This window comes from Scyliorhinus torazame, chromosome 12, assembly GCF_047496885.1.
Source record: "Scyliorhinus torazame isolate Kashiwa2021f chromosome 12, sScyTor2.1, whole genome shotgun sequence".
NCBI lineage: Eukaryota > Metazoa > Chordata > Chondrichthyes > Carcharhiniformes > Scyliorhinidae > Scyliorhinus > Scyliorhinus torazame.
The window spans coordinates 8,306,743-8,327,363 of record NC_092718.1 but is presented as its reverse complement, the minus strand read 5'-3'; the positions used below and the strand labels follow the sequence as shown (position 1 = coordinate 8,327,363).

At 46.8% G+C, this 20,621-nt stretch overlaps 1 protein-coding gene across 1 annotated transcript in view; it reads right to left on the bottom strand.

The window, feature by feature from the left end:
- Window positions 1–20,621, bottom strand: part of LOC140387375 (ras-specific guanine nucleotide-releasing factor 1-like) — a 207,188-nt gene that overhangs the window by 37,712 nt on the left and 148,855 nt on the right. Inside the window, exons 17-19 of the mRNA XM_072470378.1 lie at window positions 18,848–18,973; window positions 10,678–10,848; window positions 6,584–6,690 (exon numbers count right to left, since the gene is read on the bottom strand). Of these exons, the coding sequence (XP_072326479.1) occupies window positions 6,584–6,690; window positions 10,678–10,848; window positions 18,848–18,973 (404 nt within the window). The remainder of the gene's footprint in view (window positions 1–6,583; window positions 6,691–10,677; window positions 10,849–18,847; window positions 18,974–20,621) is intronic.

Sequence of the window (20,621 nt, the reverse complement as noted above, 5' to 3'; positions counted from 1 at the left end):
CACCGTACTCCTTCTTAACAACCCTCTCAACCTGGGTGGCAACTTTCAGGGATCTATGTACATGGACACCGAGATCTCTCTGCTCATCCACACTGCCAAGAATCTTACCATTAACCCAGTACTCTGTCTTCCTGTTATTCCTTCCAAAATGAATCACCTCACACTTTTCTGCATTAAACTCCATTTGCCACCTCTCAGCCCAACGCTGCAGCTTATCTATGTCCCTCTGCAACTTGTAACATCCTTCCGCACTGTCCACACCTCCACTGACTTTAGTGTCATCTGCAAATTTACTCACCCATCCTTCTACGTCCTCCTCCAGGTCATTTATAAAAATGACAAACAGCAGTGGCCCCAAAACAGATCCTTGTGGTACACCACTGGTAACTAGCCTCCAGTCTGAACATTTCCCATCAACCACCACCCTTTGTCTTCTTCCAGCTAGCCAATTTCTGATCCAAACTGCTAAATCACCCTGAATCCCATGCCTCCGTATTTTCTGCAGTAGCCTACCGTGGGGAACCTTATCAAACGCTTTACTGAAATCCATATACACTACATCAACTGCTTTACCCTCATCCACCTTTTTGGTCACCGTCTCAAAGAACTCAATAAGGTTTGTGAGGCAGGACCTACTCTCCACAAAACCGTGTTGACTATCTCTAATCAAATTATTCCTTTCCAGATGATTATACATCCTATCTCTTGTAAACCTTTCCAAGATTTTGCCCACAACAGAAGTAAGGCTCACTGGTCTATAGTTACCGGGGTTGTCTCTACTCCCCTTCTTGAACAAGGGGACAACATTTGCTATACTCCAATCTTCTGGCACTATATCCTGTAGACAAAGATGACTTAAAGATCAAAGCCATAGGCTCAGCAATCTCCTCCCTAGCTTCCCAGAGAATCCTCGGATAAATCCCATCCGGCCCAGGGGACTTATCTATTTTCACACTTTCCAGAATTGCTAACAACTCCTCCTTATGAACCTCAAGCCCTTCTAGTCTAGTACCTGAATCTCACTATTCTCCTCGACAACATTGTCTTTTTTTTGTGTGAATACTGACGAAAAATATTCATTTAGCACCTCTCCTAACTCCTCGGACTCAACTTCCCACTACTGTCCTTGACTGGCCCTACTCTTACCCTAGTCATTCTTTTATTCCTGACGTATCTATAGAAAGCTTTAGGGTTATCCTTGATCCTACCTGCCAAAGACTTCTCATGTCCCCTCCTGGCTCTTCTTAGCTCTCTCTTTAGGTCCTTCCTAACTAACGTGTAACTCTCGAGCACCCTAACTGAACCTTCATGTCTCATCTTTACATAAGTCTCCTTCTTCCTCTTGACAAGTGTTTGGACTGCTTTAGTAAACCACGGTTCCCTTGCTCGACCACTTCCTCCCTGCCTGACAGGTACATACTTATCAAGGACACGCAGTGGCTGTTCCTTGAACAAGCTCCACATTTCCATTGTGCCCATCCCCTGCAGTTTTCCTCTCCATCCGATGCATCCTAAGTCTTGCCTCATCGCATCATAATTGCCTTTCCCCCAGATATAACTCTTGCCCTGCGGTATATCCCTATCCCTTTCCATCACTAAAGTAAACGGAATCGAATTGTGGTCACTATCACCAAAGTGCTCACCTACCTCCAAATCTTAACACCTGTCCTGGTTCATTACCCAGTACAAATCCAATATGGCCTCGCCTCTTGTTCGCCTATCTACATACTGTGTCAGGAAACCCTCCTGCGCACATTGGACAAAAATGGACCCATCTAAAGTACTCGAACTATAGTGTTTCCAGTCAATGTTTGGAAAGTTAAAGTCCCCCATAACAACTACCCTGTTGCTTTCGCTCCTATCCAGAATAATCTTTGCAATCCTTTCCTCTACATCTCTGGAACTTTTCGGAGGCCTATAGAAAACCCCTAACAGGGTGACCTCTCCTTTCCTGTTTCTAACCTCAGCCAGCCTCAGTTTCTACCTCAGTAGACGAGTCCTCACCAAACGTCCTTTCTGCCACCGTAATACTGTCCTTGACTAACAATGCCACCTCTCCCCCTCTTTTCCCACCTTCCCTGAGCTTACTGAAATATCTAAACCCCGGCACCTGCAACAACCATTCCTGTCCCTGCTCTATCCATTATTATCCACATACGTTGCAACTTTCAGTGATTGGTGGACATGCACGCCCAGATCTCTCTGCCTGCCAGTACTCACTAGAGTTCTACCATTTATTGTGTAATTCCTACATGCATTGGACCTTCCAAAGTGCATTACCTCACACTTGTCCGGATTAAACTCCATCTGCCATTTCTCTGCCCAACACTCCAACCAGTTTATATCCTGCTGTATCCTCTGACAATCCTCTTTACTATCTGCAACTCCACCAATTTTTGTATTGTGTGCGAACTTACTAATCAGACCAGCTACATTTTCTTCCAAATCATTTATATACACCACGAACAACAAAGGTCCCAGAACTGATCCCTGTGGAACGTCGCTAGTCACAGCCCTCCATTCAAAAAAGCACCCTTCTACTGCTACCCTCTGTCTTCTATGCCCAAGCCAGTTCTGTATCCAACTTGCCAGCTCTCCTCTGATCCCATATGACTTCACCTTTTGTACCAGTCTACCATGAGGTACCTTGTCAAATGCTTTACAGAAGTTTGACTTCCCATCATCTTTGTCACCTCCTCGAAAACTCGATCAAATTAGTGAGGCACGACCTCCCCTTCACAAAACCATGCTCTCCCCTTCTTTGAGAGTGAGCTGACGAGTGGTAATTCAACCCGGCAAGGAGTAAGGTTGAGAAGGCGGGACCTTCATGAATAACCTCAGCCAGTGCAGGAATTGAACCCACACTGCTGGCGTCCCTCATGAACCAGCATCATGAACCAGCCGTCCAGCCAACTGAGCTAAACCGACATAATACAACCTAGTGCAGGGACTGACTTGCCTGACGACAAACTAAGAATGGTGCCTCCCAGAATGCTGAGTGAAATAATTGCAGAAAATAAATTTGATTTAGGAAAACCCGGAGAAGAAATAACTGCTGAAGAGTTACCGCCTGATCTCACATGTATCTCAGATGTAGAAGGCAAGCAATAGAAGAAGAACCCATCGGGTAGAAGACTACCTCGCAACAGAAATGTAGGCTAAATCCAGCTCTACCCCAGATGTTGATTTAATTTCTGAATCTCTTGTGGTGCCCAGTGAAGGAAAGAAACACACTGGTTTGATGGCAGAATGTGTGCATACTACATAAACTCCTACAATACCAACAATGAACCATCAACTCTGCTTGAAAATAATCTTCATTCTCCCGTTTATTCATCTGATTCATTCATGAATGTGACTTTGGGATTGCATAGCACTTCACCCCAGGGACAGGAACCATTGAAGGTGCTTAAGGTATTTTTTACCAGACGACGGACTTGCTGGATTTGAAGATACAGCTGGATGAACATCAGGAGAAGCTGACAAAGTTCTATTCCTTCAAGATCGGGGAGCTAGCGTCATAATTTCAAAAGGAACTTCCTCAAAAGAAAAGAAGAAGAAGAGAACATCCATTCGGCAACCTCCCACAGCAAATCAGAAACCGACTGATTTATGGGCATTCCAGGAACAATTGGAGCAAATACGTCCTCCATGCCTTCCAAGTAAGCCAAGAACTGATGTTGGAAATTCATGTCACCACCACAAGAGATATTTGGTGGTGGGGGGTGGAAGTAGGATGTGTGATATTCAATGAATACAACGCAGGATTTGTGAGGGGGTTTGGGGGAACCAGAGCGTAGTGAGAGATGGTTCTGCAAGCGGCTTCGTGCCTTACTATCTCTGAATACAGTTGTAAATAGTTAATAAACACTTAAAGGCTCCTAGAAAGCTTTATAGAAAATACGCTCTGACACAGTTGCAGTGAAGGGGAGCGGTCATCATTTTCTCAGGGATCCTAGACTTTTATGAAGTGAAACTTCATTCAATGTAGTTAGCTCTACCATCTACAACGTAATCATGATGTGGAGGTGCCGGCGTTGGACTGGGGTGAGCACAGTAAGAAGTCTTACAACACCAGGTTAAAGTCCAACAGGTTTGTTTCGAATCACTAGCTTTCGGAGTGCTGCTCCTTCCTCAGGTGAATGAAGAGATTCACTCAGCATTCTGGGGCGTCCCGTTCTTAGTCTTCATTCACCTGAGGAAGGAGCAGCGCTCCGAAAGCTAGTGACATCGAAACAAACCTGTTGGACTTTAACCTGGCGTTGTAAGACTTCTTACTGTACAACATAATCTTCATGGGACACCCAGAGTGGAACTCCAATTCCCACATAAACACCTCCCAGTTGTGCCTAATCTAGAGGATCTGTCGATCATTCCATAGATCAATCAATCCATTCATCAAACTTTCTTTCTTTCAATCTTTCTGTCTCTGAGAGTCCAGGCAATAGCCTAAACGTCCCAATTTGCACAGTAACAAGAAATGAATCGGTTAAATGGGTAACCAGCAACATTTGAATGGGGAAAGCTGGCCCACTGGCTCTGTATCTGAGCTACATCATCCTCCTGGTGTGGGAAGTGTGCTTCAGTGACCAGAATCAGCAATATACTTGAAGCAGTAATTGGAATTCCAACACAGTTCATTGTGACAGCTTCACTGAAACATGAAAAGGGAATTCTTGCTTGAAGCCTTAGAGCAACTTTTTAATATGAGTTTTCTATTCCTTGCAAATAACCTCGAGCTTCTGTCCAAAAACCCTGTTTCAACTTAAATCTCACCCTGAATCTTTCATGCTCAGCATTATCAATAACCCTAGGCTCCAGCTTCCGAGAGAAAAGTCATGAAATTAATACAGATGAAGAAGGCCATCGATCCATTTATGCTCATGCTAATGGTTCTAAAATAATATTTCATGTGTATTTTTGGGATGTGGATGAAGTGGAAGGAACCACATTTATTATCCGTTACTATCAACCCAATAAGGTGGCAGTAGCTCTTCTTCTTGAACTGCCCATTGCGTGAAGAACCACTTCCTGACATCACCCCGAATGGCTTATCTCTAATTTTAAGCTTATAGAACAAAGAACAAAGAACAATACAGCACAGGAACAGGCCCTTTGGCCCTCCAAACCTGCGCCGATCACATGTCCTGTCCAGACCAACCGCCTGTATCCTTCTATACCCCGTCTGTTCATGTGTCTATTTAGATAAGTCTTAAAGGTCGCTAATGTACCTGCCTCAACCACCTCACTTGGCAGTGCATTCCAGTGTTATGTCCCTTATTTAAAAGTTTTGCCACCAGAGGAAATAGTTTCTCTCTACCTAACCATTAAATACATTAATCATCTTAAACAACTCAACTGCGTAAATAACCATATTTATTATTCTTTATTAAAACTGCACAGTAACACCTCCATTGCCATGTGCCATTGTTCTGTCTCATCCCTTTAGTCAACGATTACAGCATATTAAGGACGGCACTGTAGCACAGTGGTTAGCACCGTTGCTTCACAGCGTCAGGGACCCGGGTTTGATCCCCGGCTTGGATCACTGTCTGTGTGGAGTCGGCACCTTTTGCCCGCGTCTGCGTGGGTTTCCTCCGGGTGCTCCGGTATCCTCGCACATGTCTCAATCTCAATCTCTCAATCTTGTTAGGGGCTGGTTTAGCTCACTGGGCTAAATCGCTGGCTTTTAAAGCAGACAAAGGCAGGCCAGCAGCACGGTTCAATTCCTGTACCAGCCTCCCTGAACAGGCGGCGGAATGTGGCAACTAGGGGCTTTTCACAGTAACTTCATTGAAGCCTACTCGTGACAATAAGTGATTTTCATTCATTGTTCTTCGTGACACAAGTAGGCTTACATGAACACTGCAATGAAGTTACTGTGAAAATCCTCTGGTCGGCGCCTGTTCGGGTACACAGAGGGAGAATTCCGAATGTCCAATTCACCTAACAGCACGTCTTTCGGGACTTGTCGGAGGAAACCGGAGCACCCGGAGGAAACCCACGCAGACACGGGGAGAACGTTGTGAGGCAACCGTGCTAACCACTGTACTACCATGCTGCCCGAATCTAAGGCCCATTTAGCTAATAGGGTCCCAGAAATTTGATACAACCTGTCACCTGCGCACACAGGCTAAGTGTCTATTCTTGCTCATCCAAGTGCTTTCTAAAAGGTTGTGAGGTTTCCAGCACTGTTGCTTCAAAGCGCCAGGGTCCCAGGTTCGATTCCTGGTTTGGGTCACTGTGTGGAATCTGCATGTTCTCCCTATGTCTGTGTGAGTTTCCTCTGGGTGCTCCGGATTCCCCCCACAAGTCCCGAAAGACGTGCTTGTTAGGTGAATTGGACATTCTGAATGCTGCCTCCGTGTACCCGAACAGGTGCCGGGGTGTGGCAACTAGGTGATTTTCACAGTAATTTCATTGCAGCGTTAATGTAAGCCTACTTGCGACACTAATAAAGACTATTGATTGGCCAATTCATTTCAGTGTGAGGTGCACACGTTTAGTGAAAGCTGCAACAAAATGGAGACGAACTTAGTACAAGACCCATTAGCTTGGCTAATGTTCACGGCCAAAACACTACCTGGGAATGCTTTGAGACCCAGTGTCTCAACACGTTAAGCACACGATTCGTCGCTGCTCTTCGAATGACAAACTCTTTGTCACAAATTCTCTGATCAGCAGGAAAACCTAGAATCAACAGCAGAAAGTAAATTCAGAAATAAGTAAACAGAATGATACCAATGAGCAAGGCAGATCTTACGATGATGTATTATGTCCTCCCCCTTTGAATATATGATTATATATCTGAAATCAACTCTCACAGATTTCTTACGCTTCTGTCAAAACGAACAAGTTGCCCAAGTTTGAGCATAGTTGTGCCTAGATTTCTGAAAGCAGAACCTCTGCCCCATGTTTAATCACTAAAGTCATTGCATTGAGCAAAGCTCCTTATTACAACCTCTCTGGTAACAGGAGGGAGTTTAATATATGGATAGTATGTCCATGATTAGTTCCTTTGGTATTTAACAAACTATTCCTTTTTGAGATTTCAATGTTGAAAATCCATGATATTTTGGTAACTTCATTCTGGCTGAAACAATTCTGTTTGAGCAGAGATGAGGGACTGACGGTAAGTTGGTAAATCTCATTCACTGGAAGTTTTTGAAGCAACTTGGAGGTAGTGGGAAACGAATTGGCAATTTGCAATTCTTCAAAGGAAGGTAAAAAATACTGTGTATTTAAAAGTCAGTTATCAAGGATTAGTTTAGCTCCCAGACTTTGATCTCTTACTATTCGACTTTTCACAATGACTATCCCTGTTACGTTGCACTCACTGGACACCGGTTTAGCTCAGTTGGCTGGACAGCTGGTTGTAGAGTGAGGCTAACAGCCTAGGGTTCAATTCCTGTACTGGCTGAGGTTATTCATGAAGGCCCAACCGTACCCTGTTGTGATCCTCAAGTTAAAACCCCCTCAAAGGGAAAGGAGCCAGTGGCCATCTAGAACTATGGTGACTTTACTTTACTTACTGGTTCATAGATTTGCTTAACATGTTAAATGTAAGTGATGCCCTCACACTCTCATGTTAATTGTATATTATTTGAGGGTTTAGTTGTAGGAATGGGATGGATATTAATTGAGGATTCTCTTCTGCTCCCATGTAAAACTTAAACTCTTGGTTGGGTTGAAGGTGCATGTTTGTAATATGTATCTTTGTAAACTTGTAAGAATGGTGCTCCAACTGCCTGACTTTCAGAGATATAACAGCTTATGTAAACTTAAAATTGTTCAGTAGTTTTCAAACAAGGGTTGCTGTTCTTGCAGCCATTTGCTTCACTGAGAGTTCTCTCAGATCTCACGCCATTCCTGGAGTGTTGGGATTTACCCATGAGAGTGATGTGTGAACCAATCTCTGGTACGTTTATTTATTTATTTTTCAAATTTAAAGTGCCCAATTCTTTTTCTTCCAATTAAGGTGAAATTTAGCATGGCCAATCCACCTAGCCTGCACATCTTTGGGTTGTGGGGGTGAAACCCACGCACACATGGGGAGAGTGTGCAAACTCCACACGGACTGTGACCCGGGGCCAGGGTCGAACCCGGGTCCTCGGCGCCGTGAGGCAGCAGTGCTAACCACTGCGCCACCGTGCTGCCCCTTCTGGTAAATTGTATAATGAGCGCCACGCATATCAGAAACACATGAGAATGACAATTCTAGGGGGAAAGGTTTAACATTGACAAAAGCAAGCATTGGTGATATTGCACCATTGGGTATTGCAATCAGATTTACATCTCTCCCCAGTTGTAATTCTATTCACTTCAATCATGTTGATTCACACTTGCCCATTTTTCTCAATTGCCCGACAAGATCGACCCTGCACCCTCTATTGCACCCCTCAAAGAATGAGACATGAACTTTCTGCAACTGCCTCAATAACAGACAAGTAAATCTCTCAGTCAGATATCCTTCATCAAAATATTCACAGTGCAATATATCACACACTCCCTTGTCAAGCACATACATTTTGCAGTTTATAACACAGACCCCTTTATCGTACTCTTACAAAGAGCCAGCAGAGACATGATGGGCCAAATTGACTCCTTCTGTGCTGTATGATCCTATGATTCTAACACTGATACACCACAACTTCAGTTAAAATTCACTGTGTTACTTTCATTAATAGAAAATAACTGTGTCAAGAATGCAATTTCATGAGGCTCCTTGACTCACTCTCGCACAGGATGTATTGATTGCCATCAGATTGGCAAAGGTAGTCTGGAAAACGGTTCATAGATTTATTCAGGACAGTTTCCTAGAGCAGCATGTTCTAGAGCCAACCAGAGAGCAGGTTAATCTAGACCTGGTGATGTGCAATGAGACAGGATTTTCAATCAGGTAGGGTGTCACATCAAAGGCCACTGCACAAAAAGAGCTCAGTGTGTGTGTGAGTGTGTGTATGGGGGCGGGGGGAGTACCACAGGGAGCAGTGCTGGGGCATCCACTATTTACAATCTATATCATCGACTTGTGTGAAGGGACTGAATGTATGGTTGCCAAATTACTGAGATGATCGATAGACGCAACGATAGACACAAAGATAGACAGGAAAGGAAGTTGTGAAGACATATAAGCACCAAATTCTTCCAGTGCTTCACGTCAGCTGGATCCTCTGGTGCGGCTGACGTGAACAGAGATTTCAACGGCTCGCTGGACATTTGGGCTGGAAAGTTCTGGCTAAGGAGCCTGCAAAGGGACGGCGACAGGTTTAGTGACTAAGGCAAGACATTGGCTGATGGAATATAATGTGGGAAAATATGACCTTGTTCACTTTGGCAAGATGAATAGAAAAACAGTAAATTATTTAAATGGAGAGAGATTGCTGAATTCTGTGGAACAGAGGGACCTAGATGCCCTGGTACATCAATCACCGAAAGCTAACATGCAGGTACAGCAAGTGATTGGGAAAGGAGCTGGAACGTTGTTATTTATTGAAAGGGGAATGGAATATAAAAGTAGGAATGTTGTGGCACAGTTGCACTAAAACTAGGGGACACAATTTAAATATAAGGGCCGGGATTCTCCAAAATCCCAGCCAAGGATTGACGTGGCGTAAACACCGGAGGGGCCCAGCGATTCAGTGGGCCACAGGGGCCAGCACAGCGCCGGAGTGCTGTGCACTGCTCCGGCGCTGATACACGGCCCTACACTGCCGCCGCGGGTCCGCGCATGTGCGCGCCGGCCGTTTACGCGCCGGCACATGCGCGTGGTGGCTGTTTCCGCGCCGATGCAACATGGCGTAGCGACACAGCGGGCTTGCGGAGAAGGAGGTAGGCCCCCTCCAGATCGAGCGCGCCCGCCGAATGGTAGCCCCCGATCGCGGGCCTGGCCGTCGTGGAGTCCCCCCGGAGTCTGATCCCCCCGCACTCCCACCAGGACGGCCACTGCGGCCGCGGGTCTGAGCTCCCGCCGGGTGATACCAGGTTGGAACCATGCCGGCGGAATTTGGCCGGTCGACCATGTCAACCGCGCGCGCCCGCGACTGATGCCGATTCTCCAGTTGCCGGAGAATCGCGTCCCGGCGTCGGAGCAGCGTGGCGGGAATTTCTGGTGTCACCGGCGATTCTCCGACCTGGCGTGGGCTCGGAGAATCCTGGCCAAGGGGTCTCCCATTTAAGATGGAGATCAGGAGAAGTCTTTTCTCTGAGTATTATTATTCTGTGGCGCTCTCTTCCCCAGAGAACAGTGCCTGCTGGGTCATTGAATATTTTTAAGGCTGAGTTAGATCAATTCTTGATTGACAATGGAATCACAGACTTTAGCGAGGAGACAGGAAAGTAGAGTTGATGCCACAATCAGATCTACCATGATCTTATTGGATGGTGGAGCAGGCTCGAGGGGCTGAATGGCCTCCTCCTGCTGCTAGTTTGTTAATATTGATCTATGGAACCTGATGAGATATATTCCAATATTTGTTTCCTTCATTTATGCTGTGCAGCTTGTTTTGTAAATTAAAAAGGCAATCCGTTCTGTGTTTGTCCCCACAGCCCTTGGTCTTATTAATTAATGTGGCTCAAATGTCCCCTTGATATTATAGAATCAATTACCAAGAATTATTATTGCGAGGGATCCAGCATAAAGAGATCAGTTCCCCTGTGCCAAAGTGTAAAATGTACCTGCACTGGCCAAGGACATCCGCCTGAACTTCTCCTTGGTGGGTGTGCCCTCGTTGGCGCCCGCTGTGGCAATGGCAAAGGCTGAGGTTGCTGAAACTGCGCTGCGATTGTTGTCCATCTCCCGGCTGGATGTGACCACCACTCCGTTATTGTAGGAAAACAAGGAGAATTCTGTGGAGTCATAACATATCATCGTAATGATCTCAATTCCACAAAGCCTGGTCATTCTCAGTTATTTATTTATTTTCCCCCTATAAGTTTAGGGTACCCAATTTTTATTCCAATTAAGGGGCAATTTAGCGTGGCCAATCCATCTACTCTTTACACCTTTGGGTTGTGGGATGAGGCCCACGCAGACACGGGGAGAATGTGAAAACTCCACACAGACAGTGACCCAGGGCCGGAATTGAACCCGGGTCCTCCGCCCCGTGAGGCAGCAGTGCTAACCACTGCGCCACCATGCCGCCCCCATTCTCAGTTATTAATTCCATTATATACCACATAGTATCTGTAATAGTTTTGATGCAATATAGAGATTATCATTCTCTATATGGCACAGCGGCCGTATCATTTTCATTAACTTTGTTCACACAATACAACAATTACATAATTACATAGTGACTGTCATTCTGTGTACTTGTGGTTCTATCATTAATTGCAAAATACAGGACAGAATTCTTCTAAGCCCCCGGCAGTGGCAGATGGTGGGGGGAGAATATGGCGGGAGGTCCAGAAATCCCATCGGGGTGATCTCCCGCTGGTGCCTGCCAGGGCGGGTCAGAAAACCCGCCCTGGCAGGCACGAACCTCATTTGCACCCTGCTAATAAGATGCAGATGAAGGATCGCCCCCCACGCCAGGTCCTCTGCGATGCAGGTGGGAAATCTCGCTGGCAGGCAATACATTTGGAACAATGTGGCACGCAGACATTGGGACGCACCTGAACAATGCCTGGGGCTGCCTCCGGAGTTCGGGATGGAGGCAGCACCCAACCCTGGACCCCGGAACACCCACAGTTGGACCTTCCAGATTCTGTGTCCTGTCGGGGGTCCATCTTCCCGCCTCAGCATGTTCCTGGCAATCCACCTTCGTTCACAGGACATTCATCGTATGTCTCAGAGTGCTTCATGGACTTAGATTTGGGTTTATTATCACATGTTCTGAGGTACAGTGAAAAGCATTGTTCTGCGTACAGTCCAGACAGATCGTTCCATACATGAAAAAACATAGGACATACATAGATACACAATGTAAATACATAGACACAGACATCAGGGGAGCATACGGAGGGTTGTACTACTCAGTAGAGAAAGTGTGTGGAGACATCAGTTCAGTCCATAAGAGGGTCATTCAGGAGTCTGGTGATAGTGGGGAAAAAGCTGTTTTTGAATCTGTTAGTCCGTGTTCTGAAACTTTTGTATATCCTGCCTAATGGAAGAAGTTGGAAGAGTGGGTAAGCTGGGTGGGAGGGGTCTTTGATTATGCTGCCCGCTTTCCCCAGGCAGCGGGAGGTGTAAATGGAGTCAATGGATGGGAACGGGTTTGTGTGATGGACTGGGTGATGTCTCCTGGGTGATTTCTCCTATGTCTTATGGTCTTATGTTCACGATTCCCTGTAGTTTCTTGCGGTCCTGGGCCGAGCAGTTGCCATACCAGGCTGTGATGCAGCCCGATAGGATGCTTTCTGTGGTGCATCTGTAAAAATTGGTAACAGTCAGTGTGGACAGGACGAATTTCCTTCGTTTCCTGAGGAAGTATGGGTGCTGTTGTGCTTTCTTGGTGGCAGCATCGACGTGGGTGGACCAGGACAGATTGTTGGTGATGTGTCTGGTCATTTTCAGGCGGTCCATTTTCTTTCTTCAATAGTCGGTCAGCGATGTTGGACGCCTTCTCAATGTGACACCAGGCAGGATGATAGACAAGGTGCGATTCAGATCTGCCCCACCATGAAATACAGGACAAAACACCCAGGTGCAGAATTAATGAGGTCAGGGCTGGAATATTTGGCATGTTTTTCCACCGGATTCTGCAACGGAAAACATTCCATATTCCCGCCCCCACCACAGAACCGAGTGTCAAATTGGGAGAAATCCGCCCATAGTGACCGTGTGATTATACAATATAGCAACACTCCCTGTCCACTACAGCGACTGGGCAATTTAATAAGACTGTGGGAAGGGAGTAGAAGAGATAACCTGAAACAAAGAAATAGATCAATAATCCTTCCTGATTCTCAGCTTCTGATCTCCCTAACAGCAGTAATGCCTGGGCTTTGAGTTCTGAAATGATGGTGTATGAATAATTAGGTATAGCTGCTTATTGCATATTACAAGATGCCCCTGCCTGTGATTTTAAGGGTAATAGTAAATTGTTTATTTTAACCAGGTTATCTCTTCATTAAAATAGTGATTTTATTCACTTGAATTAATGTTCTCATGTTCATGTCAAGACCTTTACTACTTAAACATAAAATGAAGAAAACATCAAAAACCATAAGACCAAAAGACATAGAAGCAGAATTAGGCCACTCGGCCCATCGAGTCTGCTCCGTCATTCAATCATGGCTGATATTTTTCTCATCCCCATTCTCCTGCCTTTTCCTCATAACCCCTGATCCCCTTATTAATCAAAAACGTATTTATCTCTGTTAGCACAGGGCTAAATCGCTGGCTTTGAAAGCAGACCAAGGCAGGCCAGCAGCACGGTTCAATTCCCGTACCAGCCTCCCCAAACAGGTGCCGGAATATGGCGTCTAGAGGCTTTTCACAGTAACTTCATTTGAAGCCTATTTGTGACAATAAGCGATTTTCATTTCATAAAGACACCCAGTGATTTGGCCTCCACAGCCTTCTGCAGCAAAGAGTTCCACAGATTCACCACCCTATGGCTGAAGAAATTCCTCTTCATCTCTGTTTTAAAGGATCGTCCCTTCAGTCTGAGATTGTGTCCTCTGCTTCTAGTTTTTCCTACAAGTGGAAACATCCTCTCCACGTCCACTCTATCCAGGCCTCGCAGTATCCTGTAAGTTTCAATAAGATCCCCTCTCATCCATCTAAACTCCAACGAGTACAGACCCAGAGTCCTCAACCATTCCTCATACGACAAGCTCTTCATTCCAGGGATCATTCTTGTGAACTTCCTCTGGACCCTTTCCAAGGCCAGCACATCCTTCCTTAGACACAGGGCCCAAAACTGCTCACAATACTCCAAATGGGGTCAGACCAGAGCCTTATACAGCCTCAGAAGTACATCCCTGATCTTGTATTCTAGTTCTCAAAATGAAGGCGAACATTTGCCTTCCGAACTGCTGACTGAACCTTCACGTTAATATAGAACATAGAACATAGAACGATACAGCGCAGTACAGGCCCTTCGGCCCACGATGTTGCACCGAAACAAAAGCCATCTAACCTACACTATGCCATTATCATCCATATGTTTATCCAATTAACTTTTAAATGCCCTCAATGTTGGCGAGTTCACTACTGTAGCAGGTAGGGCATTCCACGTCCTCACTACTCTTTGCGTAAAGAACCTACCTCTGACCTCTGTCCTATATCAATTACCCCTCAGTTTAAAGCTATGTCCCCTCGTGCCAGCCATTTCCATCCGCGGGAGAAGGCTCTCACTGTCCACCCTATCCAACCCCCTGATCATTTTGTATGCCTCTATTAAGTCTCCTCTTAACCTTCTTCTCTCCAACGAAAACAACCTCAAGTCCATCAGCCTTTCCTCATAAGATTTTCCCTCCATACCAGGCAACATCCTGGTAAATCTCCTCTGCACCCGCTCCAAAGCCTCCACGTCCTTCCTATAATGCGGTGACCAGAACTGTACGCAATACTCCAAATGCGGCCGTACCAGAGTTCTGTACAGCTGCAACATGACCTCCTGACTCCGGAACTCAATCCCTCTACCAATAAAGGCCAACACTCCATAGGCCTTCTTCACAACCCTATCAACCTGGGTGGCAACTTTCAGGGATCTATGTATATGGACACCTAGATTCCTCTGCTCATCCACACTTCCAAGAACTTCACCATTAGCCAAATATTCCGCATTCCTGTTATTCCTTCCAAAGTGAATCACCTCACACTTCTCTACATTAAACTCCATTTGCCACCTCTCAGCCCAGCTCTGCAGCTTATCTATATCCCTCTGTAACCTGCTACATCCTTCCACACTATCGACAACACCACCGACTTTAGTATCGTCTGCAAATTTACTCACCCACCCTTCTGCGCCTTCCTCTAGGTCATTGATAAAAATGACAAACAGCAACGGCCCCAGAACAGATCCTTGTTGTACTCCACTTGTAACTGAACTCCATTCTGAACATTTCCCATCAACCACCACCCTCTGTCTTCTTTCAGCTAGCCAATTTCTGATCCACATCTCTAAATCACCCTCAATCCCCAGCCTCCGTATTTTCTGCAATAGCCTACCGTGGGGAACCTTATCAAATGCTTTGCTGAAATCCATATACACCACATCAACTGCTCTACCCTCATCTACCTGTTCAGTCACCTTCTCAAAGAACTCGATAAGGTTTGTGAGGCATGACCTACCCTTCACAAAGCCATGCTGACTATCCCTGATCATATTATTCCTATCTAGATGATTATAAATCTTGTCTCTTATAATCCCCTCCAAGACTTTACCCACTACAGACGTGAGGCTCACCGGTCTATAGTTGCCGGGGTTGTCTCTGCTCCCCTTTTTGAACAAAGGGACCACATTTGCTATCCTCCAGTCCTCTGGCACTATTCCTGTAGCCAATGATGACATAAAAATCAAAGCCAAAGGTCCAGGAATCTCTTCCCTGGCCTCCCAGAGAATCCTAGGATAAATCCCATCAGGACCCGGGGACTTATCTATTTTCAGCCTGTCCAGAATTGCCAACACCTCTTCCCTACGTACCTCAATGCCATCTATTCTATTAGCCTGGGTCTCAGCATTCTCCTCCACAATATTATCTTTTTCCTGAGTGAATACTGACGAAAAATATTCATTTAGTATCTCGCCTATCTCTTCAGACTCCACACACAACTTCCCATCCCTGTCCTTGACTGGTCCTACTCTTTCCCTAGTTATTCGCTTATTCCTGACATACCTATAGAAAGCTTTTGGGTTTTCCTTGATCCTACCTGCCAAGTACTTCTCATGTCCCCTCCTTGCTCGTCTTAGCTCTCGCTTTAGATCCTTCCTCGCTACCTTGTAACTATCCATCGCCCCAACTGAAACTTCACACCTCATCTTCACATAGGCCTCCTTCTTCCTCTTAACAAGAGATTCCACTTCTTTGGTAAACCACGGTTCCCTCGCTCGACGCCTTCCTCCCTGCCTGACCGGTACATACTTATCAAGAACACGCAGTAGCTGATCCTTGAACAAGCTCCACTTATCCAGTGTGCCCAACACTTGCAGCCTACTTCTCCACCTTATCCCCCCCAAGTCACGTCTAATGGCATCATAATTGCCCTTCCCCAGCTATAACTCTTGCCCTGCGGTGTATACTTATCCCTTTCCATCATTAACGTAAACGTCACCGAATTGTGGTCACTGTCCCCAAAGTGCTCTCCTACCTCCAAATCCAACATCTGGCCTGGTTCATTACCCAAAACCAAATCCAACGTGGCCTCGCCTCTTGTTGGCCTGTCAACATATTGTGTCAGGAAACCCTCCTGCACACACTGTACAAAAAACGACCCATCTAATGTACTCGAACTATATCTTTTCCAGTCAATATTTGGAAAGTTAAAGTCTCCCATAATAACTACCCTGTTACTTTCGCTCTTATCCAGGATCATCTGCGCCATCCTTTCCTCTACATCCCTAGAACTATTTGGAGGCCTATGACAATATAAGACAATCCTGAACTAGGACTCCCAAGTCGCTTTGTGCTTCAGACTTCTGAAGTCTTTCCCCATTGCATCTATCTTATTTAGCAGCCTCCTGCATGGCACCTAGTCAAAGGCCTTCTGAAAATCCAAATAAATTACGCCCACTGGTGCTCCTTTGTCTAACCTCCTTGTTACCTCCTCAAGATCTCTAAGAGATTTGTAAGGCATGACCTCCCCTTGACAAAGCCGTGCTGACTGAGTCCTATCTTATCATGCACTTAAAATGGACTCCAAAATTTTACCCATGGCCAAAGTCAGAGTAACCGGCCTATAATTTCCCATCTTCTGTCTCCCTCCCTTCTTACCCCAGGCAGTGCCTTGGTGCCCGGGTGGCAGCATCCAGAAGCCGACCACCGGGGGGCCTCTGATAGCCTGGGAGACCCCCCCAGGTGCTGCCACGCCTAGTCCACGTATGTGTGGACCAGTGCTAAACAGCGCCATGGCGAGGTCTCCCAGGCCCAGGTGGTTGTCCCCGAGCCTCGAGAGCATCGCGTGCCCAACTGCTCATTTAAATTTGTAAATCTTGACCTTGCCCAGCGAGGGCGAGATCCAGATTGTAACGGATCTTGTTAGATCTCGTGAGGTGTTATGAGCATCGCAAATATCGTGAGATTTAACGGCCTCATCGCGTCACCGGGCATGATGAGATAGTTTGATCGCTCCCACTGTTTTCCTAATGTGCCATTCCTGCATTGTTTTTCAAACTCAACCCAGAGGTGTCTCTGGAAGTTCCCACGCTTTTTAAATCTCCGCTCTGACTCTCAGCTCAAGCTCTTTTTACATCTCTGCTCCCCCACTTCCCTAAACTCCCACTCCTACCTTAACCCCCGGCACTCAGAGAAAAATAGCACTCTGTGCAAGGCACGGAACAAACTTGTTTTTATAGCCTCAGCTTCACAGAAGTGTTATCGAGACAAAGTTTGATGCTGAGCCACATAAGAAAATATAATCTTTATAATAATGTTTATTATTGTCACAAGTAGGCTGACATTAACACAGCAATGAAGTTACTGTGAAAAGCCCCTAGTCGCCACACTCCGGCGCCTGTTTGGGTACACAGAGGGAGAATTCAGAATGTCCAATTCACCTAACAGCATGGTCGGGATTCTCCGCAAACTGGCGCGATGTCCGCTACCCGGCGCCAAAAACGGCGCGGATCACTCCGCCGTCGGGTCGCCCCAAACGTGTGGAGGTCTCTCCACCTTTAGGGGCCAAGCCCTCACCTTGAGGGGCTGGGCCCGCGCCGGAGTGATTTCTGCCCCGCCGGCTGGCGGGAAATGCCTTTGGTGCCACGCCAGCCGGCGCCGAAAGGACTTCACCGGGCGACGCATGCGCGGGAGTGTCAGCGGCTGCTGACGTCATCCCCGCGCATGCGCAGGGGAGGGGGTCTCTTCCGCCTCCGCCATAGTGAAGACCATGGCGAAGGCGGAAGAAAAAGAGTGCCCCCACAGCACAGGCCGGCCCGCCAATCGGTGGGCCCCGATCGCCGGCCAGGCCACCGCGGGGGGTACCCCCCGGGGTCAGATCGCCCCGCGCCCCCCTCCAGGACCCTGGAGCCCGCCCGCACCGCCTGCTCCCGCGGGTAAGGTAGGTGGTTTAATCCACGCCGGCTGGAGAGGGTTGACAGCGGCGGGACTTCGGGCCGGAGAATCGCCGGGGGTGGGCCCGCCGACCGGCGCGATTCCTGCCGACCGCCGCGGCGCGATTCCCGCCCCCGCCAAATCCCTGGTGGCGGAGAATTCGGGACACGGTGGGGCCGGGATTCACGCCAGCCCCCGGCGATTCTCCGACCCGGTGGGGGGGGGGTCAGTGAATCGCGCCCCCTGTCTTTTGGGACTTGTGAGAGGAAACCGGAGCACCCGGAGGAAACCCACGCAGACACGGGGAGAACATGCAGACTCTGCACAGACAGTGACCCAAGCTGGGAATCAAACCTTGGACCCTGGAGCTGTGAAGCAACAGTGCTAACCACTATGTATTCCGGCAGGTGATCAAAACCTTGGTCAAAGATATAAGTTTTAAGAAGCATCTTACAGGAGAGAGAAGTATAGAGGCAGAAGGAGAGGAGCACATTACAGAGCTTTGATCTAGGCAGTTGAAGATTCGACAATAGTGGAGTGATTAAAATCTGGAATGCACGAGAGGCCAGAATCGGAACAATGCAGAGATTTCTGAGGATTACAGAGCTGGCGTAGGTTACAGAGTCGGGGAGGGTTATTGATCTGGAGTTCTAACCCGGTGAGCTGGCATCATCCCCGGGCTCCTTACCTGATGCGTTCTTGCCTTTCAGTTTTTTTGGTGTTGTTGGAGATTTTGTTGGTGATGTTTCTGTTTCAGCCTCATCACTAAAAGCCTGCTCGGTCTCAGAATCCTCCTTCACCGTCTTGCCTGCACCTGATTGTAACAAGAGATTCATCAGATGTTTGGAGGGTTGAATACTCTCTCTGTTCAGCTCTTTGGTCTAGACTTCTGCTCAATTCCATGGAATAAAAAAGTTTTTTTTTCACTGTGTTGCATGCTCGAATAATCAGTTTCTCATTGTGAACATTTTTCAGAGAAAGACTAACTTTATTGTCCATAAGTATGCCTGGCACTAAAGATTGGCTATAATAGTTTATCATAAATAGATTTTGTGGATTATGAGCTGGGGTCAGTTGTCCTTTTTGAGGCTTTTACTGCCTGTTAGCTCAAAGATTCAAAAAATAATTTGGGGGACCCAATCATTTATTTTCCAATTTAGGGGCAATTTAGTGTGTCCAATCCACCCAAGCTGTACATCTTTGGGTTGTGGGGGTGAGAGCCACGCAGACGCGGGGAGGTTGTGCAAACTCCACACGGACAGTGACCCGGGGCCGGGATTGAACCCGGGTCCTCAGCGCCGTAGGCAGCAGTGCTAACCATTGCGCCACCGTGCCGCCCTCTAATAGCTTAAAGATAAAGGCCAAGAGACTCATGTCTGTGGGAAAATTCCTGCAGTGTTAACAGATTGGCCTGCTGTTTGGATGCTAAACGGAGCCTTTAGCCCTCACATATAGTGGACACAAAACACACACTTAGAGGTGCACTGCCTGCTGCCATATTGGACTTGCCATGAAATTCAGAGATAGGTTAACAGAGGTCAATCAGTATAGCTGAGAAATGAGAAGTAGTGGAAGGCTTAGCCTATTACTCTCTCAGCAAGGGCTTTGAAATTTCAATTGAGATTGCATAGAGTGGAATGTCAGACAATGTATTAATTATTCAGCACAGCACGGTGGCGCAGTGGTTAGCACTGCTGCCTCACGGCACCGAGGTCCCAGGTTCGATCCCGGCTCTGGGTCACTGTCCGTGTGGAGTTTGCACATTCTCCCTGTGTTTGCGTGGGTTTCGCCCCCACAACCCAAGTATGTGCAGGGTAGGTGAATTGAACACGCTAAATTGCCCCTTAATTGGAAAACATGAATTGGGTATGCTAAATTTATTTTTAAAAAAGAAACAAAAGTGTATTAATTATTCATATACTGATATCCCTGAGATAATCTCAGCATCTGATCCTCTCCCCACCCGCTCAGCCACTGGACCAGGCGTTCCCTAGGATGTCACCTCACCTCACTGTTCGGCGACTAGAATATATTTCACAATAAATACACTGAATATGAGGAATTATTTGTCATCAGTGACCTCACCCATTGGATCACCTTTAAGTAGTCTCAAATGTAGAACTGTCCCAAATAATCTGGGATGTTTGGTCATTTAGCTGCAAGTAGTCTACAATTACTAACACCTACAAGACGGATATTAATTAGTCCCTCTCGGCTGTAGATCAGGTGCATGGGAATACCACCACCTTCAGGTTCCCCTCCGAGCCACACACCTCTTGGAACAATATCAGCGTTCCTTCATTGTCACTGGGTCAAAATGCTGGAATCCCTAACTGCAATATGGGTGCACCTGCATTACGTGGACAGCAGCAATTCCAGAAGGCAGCCCATGACCACCTTCTCAAAGGGGATTATGGATGAGGTAATGACTGCTGGCCCAGCTGGCATTCTGAGAACAAATA